The sequence below is a fragment of the Talpa occidentalis genome, unplaced genomic scaffold (genome assembly GCF_014898055.3).
Source record: "Talpa occidentalis isolate TD23 unplaced genomic scaffold, MPIMG_talOcc4v2.1 talOcc4.2, whole genome shotgun sequence".
Taxonomy (NCBI): Eukaryota; Metazoa; Chordata; class Mammalia; order Eulipotyphla; family Talpidae; genus Talpa; species Talpa occidentalis.
In genome coordinates, this window is record NW_023602073.1 from 140,422,535 (window position 1) to 140,435,403 (window position 12,869).

Genomic DNA, 12,869 nt, shown 5'->3' on the forward strand with positions numbered 1-12,869 from the left:
GGTATCAGCGTGCTCTATGGCTTCTTGGGAAGATGACACAAATTTGTCTTCTGTTAAGCTGGCACTAGTAATGGGACCACAGATATAATTTATGTTTGTTCCCACTGAAATAGTTATATAGAAAGATGCTGTGACTTGGTTCTATAATAACAAAAGGGAAGGAATTGAATTTACACGCATCTCTCTTTTTTTTTTTTTTAAGACAGGGATGTGAACATTGTCATGAAAAGATAACGTGACACAAACTTTCACAATTTACTTAAAAATTTTCTTTTGCAGAAATAGTCTTCCCCTATTCCTGAACTTGAATCATGTTGGCTTCAGCCTAATGCATGAGAAACAAAAGGAAAAATCAGAAGTGAAACAGATGAGACAAGTCATAAAGTGTAAAGTGGAAACTTAACACCTACACAGAAAAAAAAAATTAAAAAGGAATCTGTTTCAGTATTTTGATAATTGTATCTATTATCACACATGTGGGGCTGGTTTAAAGTCAAACTTTGTAACATCCATGCCTGTTTACATTAGAGTTGTGAGGTGTTGAGTCAGACATAAACTTCACATCCCAAAAAGAAAGATACCCTAGGTATGGTGAATCGATTCCTCAGTTTTATTATTTAAATTCCCTACAATCTAATCTTGCAAATATTTATAGTAAAAGTAAATATTTTCACTGAGTGTACCTCAAGTAAGAACAAATTGGCTAGAAATGAAGCAAAGATTTATAAATAGTCCTGAAAGAGTGTGGATTTTGAGTGGCTAAAGAGAAAATCAGCATGTAGTTTATTTGATTGGGACAGAAAGTATTCTTTTTGAGGCATGGCGGCCTAGGCCTACTTTTAAAAGACACACACATGATTTTAGTCTTTTGTCTTTCCTGGCACTTAGATCATCAAGAGTGATGAAGGTGGTAATTTGGGGGCTTTACTGCACATCTGGAAAGTGATTTGGGAAGACGTAGAAGCAGCTGTGCCACCCAGCTCTAAGTTATTATCTGCTGAGCACAAGTACAGAGTGGAGACTGTAGCACCAGCCAGCAGGGACATGTTTGCTGTCTTTGGCCTGAGTTGCGTTGAGGCAGCTGCTTTTTGCCTCTTGAGCAACAGATGTGATTTCCAGGCCCCCAAATTATTGAGGAGTTTTGAGTGATTAAGAACGAGGAATCGAGAATTCAACTTTTTCACTATTAGGAAACAAAATTTGATCAGCGGCTTGGAAACTTTAGAACTGAAGTGAATAGTTGGCTTGAGGGTGTCGCTGGGACAGATGAATGAGGAGAGAGAAAAAGTAATTTCAACAAAGCTATATAAACTGTTGTTTCTACATGGAGGTGGTGACGTGCTTAATTCAAGGAAACAGTGACTGTACCATTCAACAACCTGGAAGTTGGTGATTTTTGAGAAAACAGGATTCAGTGTTGGGTCAAGATTGGAGAGGTTGCCTGGGTCAGAACAACTAACTCTTAGTGCCTCTGAGAGAGAGAGAGAAGAGAGACAGCAACCCATAGGAAAGCATGTAGCTATAAAGCCTCTACCAAGTTCACTGAGATTTTAGAAGATGTGCATTTTGTGTTTGCTCAAAAGTGGCAGGTATGTTTCATTTCCTGGATGGATGAAGATAGATGTTTTGGGGTGAGGCTCCATCACATCCTTGAGAGACTGAGACAACTCTCAAGAGCCCAGAATGTCCCAGGGGTCCCAGTTGCTGTGGGAAGTGGATCAAGGTGATGACTCTGAAGAATGGGTTCTCAGGTAAAGCTCCTGCAGGTCCTGTCCCCTCCACTTTGCAGCACTCACTGCAAAGCGAGCTCCTGGTCCTGGGTCTTTCCCAGTATATGCTGGAGGAGAGAGAGTAGAAGGTGGGAAGTTCTGGGAAGAAGAGAGCTGGTGAGGGCTTTGGTTCTTTCAAGTATCAGCAAACTTCCTAGGTTCTTGGAAGGCATATGCCCTGATGCTAAAGGTAGACTAGTTGCCTTTGTCCTCGGAACTGCCCAGGTGCTTCCCCGCTGGCCAGGCAGGGGGCTTGTGCCCTGGTCTCAGCGGCCACTTTGCTGTCATAGTGCTGGTGTCAGTATCTGGCGCTCAGAACAGACACTCCCATGGGAGCAGTTCTTTTGCTCTTGCTCTTTCCCTTAGTTTCCCTGATTCTGGGACCGAGGGGTTGGGGTGGGAGAAAGTTGGCCATTCTGGTTCCTCTGGGCCTCTCAGTCATTGCTCAGATCTGTTCCCAACTAGGTTGGGATTGGGGGGGAGCAGAGGCAAAGAGTCCCAACGGTCAGAACAGTAAGTTTAGGGGCTGTTTTGTAGGATGGGTGACAGGGTAGCTTAGATGATTCCTGGTGAGTTGGGGGTACCAATCAGATCTCTATTTAGCAAGGTCACCTGGGTGACTGGCTGGGTCAAAGGCACATCAGGCTGAGTGAGGAAGGAGACAGAAAAACCAGTTGGGAAGTCACTGTCTTCATGTTGTGCCAGGGACGTGTGCTGCTGTGTTGAGACATGGGTCATACATGGGCTTGTCATGCTACGTTTCACGAACCTCACCAATGGACTTTCTGGCTCCCTGTTTGAGTGAAGCAAAGGCTGCTGGGCTCACCCCCTCCCTGCATTTCCTCAGCCCTTCAACAGCAGATCGTCACCTGACTGATGTTATTCCCCTGCTGGAATCCTGACTGTAAACATTTGTCCTTCCCGATGGTCATCTCAGACAGACAGACTGTGCAGCGTCAGTGGCTTTTGCCCAGACATGTTCAAATATTCAAACATCTTACTGGTCTTTTAAAAGTCCTTCCTGCCCCTAGCTCTGTATCTGGGACTTGGAGCTAGTTACCAAGTGTTGGCATTTTGCTGGTGGGAAGGGAAGACTCTTTTTTAAGAAGTCATTTCTTTCAATTTCTCTTTCTCCACTTCTGTAGTTCTGTAAAATCAATGAATGCAGAAGTGAGATAGAGATGGTCGCTTGCTCACACCCAAGTCTCCTGACCAGGGCCTTGCGGTCTTGAACAGAAAGGCTGAGGGAGACATGTTGAGTCCCCAGCCCTGCTTGCATCTGGGGCTGCTTTGCACTGTGCTAATTACCCCATGGCCTGGCAGGGGGCCTGTGAAATGGGAAGTGTGTGTTACCCTGTAAGCTGTCTAAAAGTTGCATTTTTCTTGGCTATCTTGTGGTTGTCTTGGTTAGGTTATTTATTCATGCCAAAGAAAGCTCATGTGGGGGATGAAAAGAGACTGGGTAGATATTTTTCTGAAACATAATAAATGAATGAATGAATGAATAGAAGTGGCATAACTTACAAATGTAGGCAGCATTTCTGTCATCCTCTGTGTACATGTTCAGTCATGGATTTAGGAACCACTCCTCCAGGCAGACTATAGCTCGTCTGCAGCAGTACCTCCAAGGGAATATAGTAACTAAGTACATTATAAGCATTTATTGCGTGCCAGGTACTGTGACATAAGTTCTAAGGACCACGTTCTAGGCGTTGGATGTTACTGCCTGTTCCTCACTGTGAGTTAGGTGCTACTATTTTTCTAGCATTGCCAGAGATTAAGAAATGTGTGTAAAATCTCTGGACCAGACGCGACAATGGCCGCCGAGCCAGGTTTGAACCCAGGAGTGTGGAATTCAGAGCAGCTAACCAGCCCCCACCCAGGGAGAAGCCAGACATGTTTCCTAGTTTATTTGGGTGAATTTATACGTGCATTTGCTCTTGCAGACGTATATGGGATGACTCAAGGACTAATAATTTCCACGTGTCTGAGTGTGTGTTGGCTCAGGGATGTCCAAGTACAGCCTTCCCGTGGGTTCCCCTTCCAGTTCTCAACTGGAATAACTGGGAGTGTGGTCCTGGCATCTACATTTCTCAAAAGGAGGTTCTGATGCAGCCACAGAGCATGACTGGGTGTCAGGGACATACTCACCTGATACAGGCCTTTGCTGACGTTCTTCTCTGCTCACACATGCTTTGCTGTGGGTTCAAGGCCTTGGTTTTGGCACCAAATAAGCCCCAGTTGGAGACCTGACTTCTTGGCTTGTTAGCCCTGCACTCCTGGGAGAGCTGCTCAATTTCTTTGAGCTACTCTGTCTATCTAAATGGTGAGAACAGGTCCCATCTCTGAGGGCTGTCCTGAGAATTCAAATCATTGCACCTAAGACAGCCTGGCACAAGTTCATCATTAATAAATATCAGTGATTATTACTATAAACGCTGAGGAGAGATCAAAGACCAGGGCACTGACAGCCTTTGTTCTTTCCCTGTTTCTCTCCCCCACTCTGCTCTCCCTCAGGACGGCTCTCTGGGAAACATCGATGACCTGGCACAGCAGTATGCAGATTATTACAATACCTGTTTCTCCGATGTGTGCGAGAGGATGGAGGAGCTGCGGAAGCGGCGGGTTTCCCAGGACCTGGATGTGGTGAGTGGGGCCTTGGGGAATGCTACTGCCCGGAGGCTAGCTCCTGTTGATGCTCCTGGCCCAGCCGCGCCTCCTTGGGCCTTCAAGCCAGCCCCTTGTGCACGGAGCATCCGTCTGGAAGCTGTGGCAACTGGTTTGGGGAGATGAATTCAGATCCCTAAAGGATCTGCTTACCTCTTTCCAGATGTGAAGTTGAATGAGAATTGACCGGGACAATATGATCAGATCTTTCTAGTCATTAAAAGAATGGATTTTTATTTCTGTTTTATTTTTTTTAACTTAAGGGTATGGTATGTTTTGACAACTGGGTCAGTGTATGCTGCAGCTCTGCAGGCTCCATGCCCAAAGGACGTGTAGATGAGTGTTTTCTGCCTGCCTACCTGCTGCCCCCAACCTTCTCTTCTCTCCCTCCTCCCCTCTCCCTCTCTTTCCTTTCTCTTTTTATCAAAAAGGCACAGTTTAAAGACGCATGAAGCCACCCTCATCTCTCACTCAACAATAACCATGTTGGTGTTTTAGCAGATCTCTGGTCCATGTTTTTTCTGGGCATTTTTACAGCAGGAATGTAATTCTTGCTTTTTCACTTAACTTTTTTTTTTTTTAAATTATAATTCTTCCAAGCCACTAAGACCTCTTTGCAATCACCATTTCTTCATGACTATATTCTCTTCTCTCCCTCGGGTGCGTGGAAATTCATTTGCTGTTTTGTAAAGACCTGTGTGTATGCTTAGTGGCTCATTTGCACTTGCATGTGATAAATGGTAAATAAATAGCTTAGGTCCTCTCTGTAGAATCTGTATGTGCTCGTGTTTCCATGACACACATTTGCTATTAAGTGGCATACTGAAACTTCTGCATTTGTCATTTCAAATTTGCTCCATCTATTATATTTGGATTCATTTTGGTTCAGTGCTTTTCAATTGTTCTGTTTCCCTGTGGTGACCTCAAGATGAATTCAGGAATAGGAGGCAGAAGACAAGGCTGGACCCTCTGTGCCAGCGCTTGACCAGTGCCCTTGGCCATCTTTCATTTACAGGGGAGCCTGTGGGGACCTGTTTTTGAATAACTGAGTTATCTGCCTTCACAAAATGTTTGAAAACTGCTGATTCGATTGAATTCCTTCTTTAAAATAAAATCTCATAAATCTCCTTAGGGAAGGAAGGTAGGGGGAAATAAGAAACTAGGAGCAGATCATTTTTAAAATTAATAATTCCTTTTCTGTTACTCAGGACCCATTAGACCAGAAACCCAACAAATAGTTGAGGCAGCAATGTGGTATATTTATATTCTCCAAGTGGACCTGACCAGGCTCCATCGGAAATGGGGGAGAGCAGGGGAATATACTCCCACCCCTCTGGGCTTTTCTGAGGCTGGAGAACAAATGAACCTCAGAGAGGTTATTAGAAGAAAAAGACCAACGTTAATAACAACCATATGGAAACTTACCTGACTGTAAGTCCTAAAGTAAATGGGACAAGCTTGGGGTTTATATCCTGATTAAAGCTCTAGCAAAATCTTGCCTCTAAGTGTTTGCCCTGCCTTACAATGTTTCTCAGTTAAGAAAGGTTGTTTTGGGAGAGAGTCCTAAATCTGGGCAATTTACATTCTTTAAGGACTGATAACAGTTTCTCCTGAGGCCCACAGGCCTCCATTGACCTCAGTCCCACATACCTTCGGTGACACACAAATTGGAAAGCCTACTCTGGACATCTTGTAAAAAGCCCGTCTAAACCTTTTGGGGAGAACACCCCTACATAATTAAGGCTCCATCCCTTTTCTGCACCTGTTTCCATAATGCAGCCTAAGTGAAGATTCCTTAGGTCGGGAGTTACATATCAGGCTGTCAAATAATTACTGGTTCTTTTCTTTTGTGTTCACTGATTTAGCAGAGGCAGGAGTGGAAGTTAGAATAATAGAGTCAATTGAGCTTGAGAAGCATCCATTGGGGCCAGAAGGAATCATCCCGGGCAGGGGCTAACACCAAGGCCCAGGCAAACACATGGTCCCTCGTACATATGAATGGAGGGATTATTTCCTTCCTTTAAAAAAAGTGACCTCAAGTAGCAAAAGACTCCCCAGTTCCATGAAAATTAATTCTTTTCTCCTACTGGGTCATAGTTCATGAAAAAACGCCTTTCTTTTGGCAAGACTAAAGCAGAACAACTTAAATATTGCACTGAATTATGAGTGTTGTGATTTTGACCTTGAACAATAGTCCAGTAGTGCCCTGGGTGGCCACCTCGGACATTTCACCATCCAAGGGAAGGAGTGCTGTGAGTTGGTGGATGGTCCTTGCTCCACACTTACCCACTGTTCTCAAGTTCTAGCTGGTTAAGGGTTGGGGTTACCATATCATCCCCTGGTGTTTGGGAACTTTGCAAGGCAGCTTCTGGGCAAGAAAGGCAGCCTGCCTGGTGGTAGGATAAATAACTCCTTCCCATTTAGACAGATGGGCTTAATTTGGTGTGCTCTGTTCCAGAGCTGCAAAAGATAGTCTGGGGAAAAAAAACACCACATGAGCTTAATTAGTTCTCATCAAAGGTGCAAGAATGTAGTGGTGGGTAAAATTGATGGGAGTTGCTTCGAGCCAAGATGGAGACTCTGTTCATCCTTTAAATTGTAGTTAGTGAGAAAAGTGAGCTCACAAATCAGCAAGTGCAGGTTCTCTTTCAGTGACATTCCAGACAGCTTGCAGCAGGAGAGGGGAGCTCTCTGGTGAAGACTGGGTGAGATGTCCTGCTCCGTGTGCCGTGCTTCTTAGGACTTAGATGTCCCAGTCAATGTTAGAACTGTTCTAAGGTTACCCGCCTTTCATACCATGCAGGCCACACTGCTGACTTTCTGGAAGTTCCTTCTCAGGCAGTGAACTCATCACAGATTGAGTTCTGATGGAAAGTTCTTCTCTTGAAGCTGTAACTTTCATAACACTCTCTTATTATATCAGATTTTATTTGCATTTTTAAACTTCCCAATCTATCTTGGATAAGTAGATAAGATTCTTTCTTGTCCAGCTGTTGGAGCAGAGGTGGGTCTGAGGTTTACTATATGAGGGAGTGGAATGTAAGATGGTGTGGAGAAAAAATTATCCACTAAACAACTAAGAGGAAATGATAATATATTAGGAGCCTTGAAACATCCCCAGAAGAAAAGAAGTAGCGTTAAGTTGGTTGTGTTTGCTTTGGAAAAGGGCATGGAGACTTTTAGACATATAGACAGCTTTGAGTATGGAGAGTTGGGGTGGTAAGTTGAACTGGTTTATGACTTTATTTCATTTCAGATCCTCTGGGTAAGTTTTGGGGATTGAGGAATAGTCCATAGATAGAACAGACGTTTACTTAGATATTTGAGTTTGGCTTTGAAAAGTCACAAAGGGCATTATCCTTAAGAGCTAATTACATGTCAAATAGAGAACAAACTAAAAAGACACCTTGCCCACAGAGATACTTGACTTAAGCCTGAAAGATAAAAGGTTTTGCTAATTATGTTGGTAATTAACTTTCTGGACTGGATCACAAGCCCCTTCTCCAGGACTTAATCACCCGGCCCCTGACTAGAATAAAGCACCTGATAAAGTGGCTTGGGAGGAAGGCAACAGAGAGTACAGATGGGGGAGATTCAACAGTATAAACAGGGATGATGATTCAAATTTATCGCTATGGCGAGAGTTTTTATTTAGCATCAAATGGGCCCCGAAGGAACGGTGTGTCTGGACCACAGCCTTGGCCTCTGCTGGGGAATGGGACATTAGCTTCTGTGAGTGGCGGGGAAGCGGCCCATCTTCCCACGTTTGGCATGTCCCTGAGCACTGTGTATCTTTTTGGCTGGGAGAAGCTACATTTGGAAATGATAGCAGCTTTCCAAGTCCATAATGGGCCCATCTCTAGCGATGCTAAGTCTGACATCTGTCAAAGTGACATCCTGGCCAGGAAAGGGACACACACAAGGTGGCCTCTTATCAGCTTCCTCAGCATTTTTGAGGATGAGCCTGCTTGGGTGTTAGTAGGAACCCCGTCTGTGTGGTTGGGGGAGAAGTCCCCACCCATGGTAGGACCCCGAGGATGATGTCAGCCCAGGCTGGGCTTGGCGTGGTTGCCAAATCCTGAGCACATCTGTGTGTGCCCCGGAACTATGTGCACCCAGGCCGAGACTCACTCAGGTCTTTTAGAACAAGTAGTGGGAATAAAAATATTGCCTGTGCTAACAGAGATGTGTGAGATCAGAACCATTGCTGAGAGTGTGGGAACCATTCTGGGGTCTAATTGTCATTCCTTGCAGTTTTAATAATTTAATCTTTCCAGGTAGAATTCTGGACTAAGAGGCAGTAAGAATGGTGTCTGTCGTGACTAGTGGTGATTCTCAGGGTTTCTTCAGATTACACCTCAACCCCAGTCCAAACAGAGGTCCTGACCCCTATGCATGGTGCAATTACTTGCAAAAGCAGTTCTGGTCGGCTGAGCAGGGCACAAGCTGCCAGTTCTGGCTTTTTGATCTAGTTTGTTGTGAAAACTCCATAAGTCTTAGTTCCCTGTCTGTAAATGGGGTTAAAATATCTCATAAAGGTATTGTGAGAATCGAAAAAGAAACGTGCTCTAAAGTCCCTGGTCCATCATCATGAGTGACCTATACCTACTTATTTATTTTCTTCCCTTCCATTCCTAGTTCACCACCTCCTATAGTAGCAATGAAGAGTATTTGTTTTTCATTCTTCATTAATATTGACTCATAACAGTGCAGAGATGTTTTTAGCTTTTTATTTGGGGACATTTCAAGCATAGATAAGCAGGAGAGTCCAACTTCCACATGGGTGGTACCCAGCCTGGACTGTTAACAGCATCCTGCCATTCTCAGTTCACTGAGAATTCTCATCCTGCCTTTTTCACACCTTAGCTATAGAGTGTCTTATCTCATGGGTGTGAGGTAGGTGTGAGGTAGCATGTGGCCATGGCCTGTCAAAGTTCTCTCAGGTCCCTTCCTGTAGATCTTGGTTTGAGGGCAGGGGCTTTTGTTTGTCTGTCTTAGTCCCTTCTGAATTCCAGCATAGAGAACAGTGCATAGCACATAATAGATGCTCAATAAATATCTGTCGAATTCATTTATGTAATTATTTACAAATATTTAATGAGCATTAAGCCTATGTCTCAGACTTTGTACTTCCAGTAATACAGATAAAAGATATTTTCCTGTTATCACAAAGGTCACAATTTAGTAGACAAGCAACCACTTTTATTTTTTAAATTTTATTAAAATAAAATAAATTTTATTTATCTCTTTAATCCTTTTTTTAAAAAATTATTTATTTTTGTGTAGGAGAACTGGGGTGTAGGCTGGAGGTGCAGGGGGGTGAGAGGATTCACCAGAGACAGAGTGGGGAGCAGAACAGGCAGATCTACTGAAATACACTGCTGAGGGGAGCAGTGGGCGGGACAGGAGAGGTCTGCTGCACCATGTGGGTCAGCTCCCTGGCCAGTGATTAAACTCATGAGACTTAACCACTGGGCCACCAGGGAGGTCCCAAGCAACCACTTGGGGTTGCTAAAATACAAAGGAGAGCCCCTGACCCCAGTATAGGACAGTCAAAGAAGGCTTCCTATAGGAGGTGGTGCCGGATCCAATCTTAGAGAACATGGAAGACTGAAATGGTTTGGGGCAGGGATTAGGATCAGTGCAAAATAATTTAAGGCACTGGATACAGATCATTCAAAGGTCAATACTTCAGAGAGAGAAAAATGGAGTTTTTACAGGCCATTGTGAGGCATTTACTCTGGCTGGAGCCTAAGATATAAACAATGGAGGGAAAAAAGTTACACGCTGTTCTTTCACAGATCCTTGGATTATTAATGATGTAAAAAATATAATAGAATGTTCTGATTCATCACCATGCACAAGACAAAACAAACATAATTGCCATTTTGCAATAGTGGACTGGCTGGGCCATGGTGAATTTGCAGCTTCACACAGACAGCCTAGTTTTTGTGGTTTTTTGTTTTGTTTTCTTAACTATTCTTTTGTTATTTGCTAGACACAGCAAAGCCTGCAGAAAACAGGTTCTTGTACCTTGAGTTCCCTGTATATTCGAGAAAAAGTTAAGTCAGGTTGCCCCCTCCCCCAGGCCCAGGTCACCGATGTTTCCAGGGAACTCTGGAGCACTCTGGGGCACAGAAACCCCAAAGGCTGATGTAGTCCCTAAATTTTTATTTTCCTTTCCACAGAATAAGAATGTGAATGGTGTTGCAGATTGCCCAGAGTTTAAATATTTAACAGCTGCGAGCCCAGTTGTTGTTCTGAAGGACATTCGTTTTTGTTTTGTTTCATTTTGTCTTAACGGACCCTACTCGCTGGCTTTGGGCTGCTGTTGATGTGCAGATTGCAGTCAGAAACAGTGGGCATTAGATGGTGACTCTGAACTGTACTCCGCTGTGGGATTCACACACTTGATGTCAAAATACACTGAGGCATTATGTCTTCAGCCAGATGGTAATACAGTTCTGGGCTGTGGCTCCTCTCAGACAAAGTCCCGTTTGTAGTCAAATGCCCAGGCCCAATGCAGTCAGCATTTTTGTACATTGCACTGCGCTAACATGGACATAAACAGATCTCTTGGTTGCCAGATTTGATCTTGGCCTCCCATACCTCTCACAACTAAAAAGATTTTTATTAAAACTGCACTTAATTTAGGGGTGTGTCCATCCTCTTTCACTTACACACCTTTGTTCAATCCTTGAACAATTATGGGAATGGACAGGTTAGATCTGTTGAGTGTGGTTTTATCAAATTTTTCTTTTCTTTTCTTCTCTAAAGTAGCATTGGTTTACATTGATTTTACAGATACAGGATCAAACCCTCCAGGTGTACAGTTGTCCACGACTAAGACACCCATAGCCCCCACCACACTTCATGGGGCCCCTTCCTCCCTCTTCTCACCTCCCGCAACCCAATTTTGCAGTCAGATTTCTGGGTTTGTTATTCTTTGGTTTTTGTCTCTCCCTTATCTTTGGTTTCTCTATATTCCACATATAAATCTTTTTCTTTCTGACTTAATGTACTTAGCATCATCCTCTCGAGTTCCAGTTATGTTGCCACAAATGGCAAGGGCTTATTTTTTTTTTAATAGCTGAGTAGTATTTCATTGTGTATGTGTACCATGTGCACCACAGCTTCCTAATCCACGCCGCTGTCCCTGGGCACTTGGTTGTTTCTGTCACGTGACCATTGTAAATAGCACAGCAATGAACATAGCATACAAACTTTTTCAATATGGATCAACAACTTCAGCTTCCTTTTCTTCTTTTTTATTCCTGAATTTTAGAGATACTGGGTTTTTTGTTTTGTTTTGTTTTGTTTTTTTTTTAATAAAGCACAGTATTTCCCCAAGGGAATTCAAAACCAAAATAGCATCCAGCTTAAAATATAAATGCTTTCCAGAAGGGGAAAAGTCTGAATTTTGTTGTTGTTTTCACTTACACACAACAGAGAGAATTCCTAAATGTTAATCAAACTGACAGTAACTGGGAAGAGAAGCCAAGGAATTAAAGTAAAAGAGAACACTTTGATGGCAGAATCTGTTGGGGGTGGAGCTGTTTGGGACTTGGGAAGGAAGCAGGGCTGGCTTTGGAATCAGGACAGTGCAGAAGTTAAGGGATGCCCAGGCCTGTTGTCTTTTTGAAGGCCTGCAATATTAAAACCAGGTCACCCAAACTAGTGTGACCTACATGTTTACATTTGACAAAGTCTTTCAACTTGGACGAGTATAGTATAATTTACTTGTCCTAAGCACACACTAATTATAGGCTATTTAAAATTATCAATTTGTAGCACACTAAAACCCTGTGGTCTTGATGTGGGGCAAAAATGAAAGGAGTATGATGAATTTTTGCTCATTTTCAGGTCCTCCAAGTAGGTATCCATAATGTCATTTGATGATAATGTCTATTTTTTTTTGATGGAAAAAATTATATTTTTTTTCCCCACTAACTTCTCACTGAAATCTCGCATTTCCTCTCATGGATGTAAGTAAGAAGCCACCGTGATAATGGCAGTAGCTTTGTCACCAACAGGAATCACAATTGAGGTTCTGGTTGTGAAGACTGAGTGCTTGGCCCCAGCCAAGGGCTTTACCTGTCCTCTAAGACATCCTTTGGGCAATGGTGGAAGTCTGGACTCCTGGAGCAGGGTGAGGTAGATCCATGCAAGCCAGACCAGAGGTCCCCCGGGGCAGGACAGTGAATCTGGCCTGGTGATGCCACCCACACCAAATTCCAAAGGCCAGAAAGAATTGGACCCTAGATACACTGAGTGTAATGATGGAGCTTCTTTTGGCCACCTTTGATCAGAAGATCATTTCACCTATTTCAGCAAGTGGTTTTTCATTTGAGCTGCCTTTTCTCTCAGTTTGGGAGTTTGCAAATTCTATTTTAAATAGAAGAAAAGGTGGTAAAATGCGGAGCCAACTTGCTT

The 12,869-nt window shown here is 43.4% G+C and overlaps 1 protein-coding gene across 2 annotated transcripts in view; it reads left to right on the plus strand.

The window, feature by feature from the left end:
- SASH1 (SAM and SH3 domain containing 1) overlaps nucleotides 1-12,869 on the plus strand; it is a 229,628-nt gene that overhangs the window by 88,404 nt on the left and 128,355 nt on the right. For both annotated transcript variants that reach the window (XM_037520543.2, XM_037520542.2), the window contains exon 2: nucleotides 4,287-4,415. In XM_037520543.2, the coding sequence (XP_037376440.1) occupies nucleotides 4,287-4,415 (129 nt within the window). The remainder of the gene's footprint in view (nucleotides 1-4,286; nucleotides 4,416-12,869) is intronic.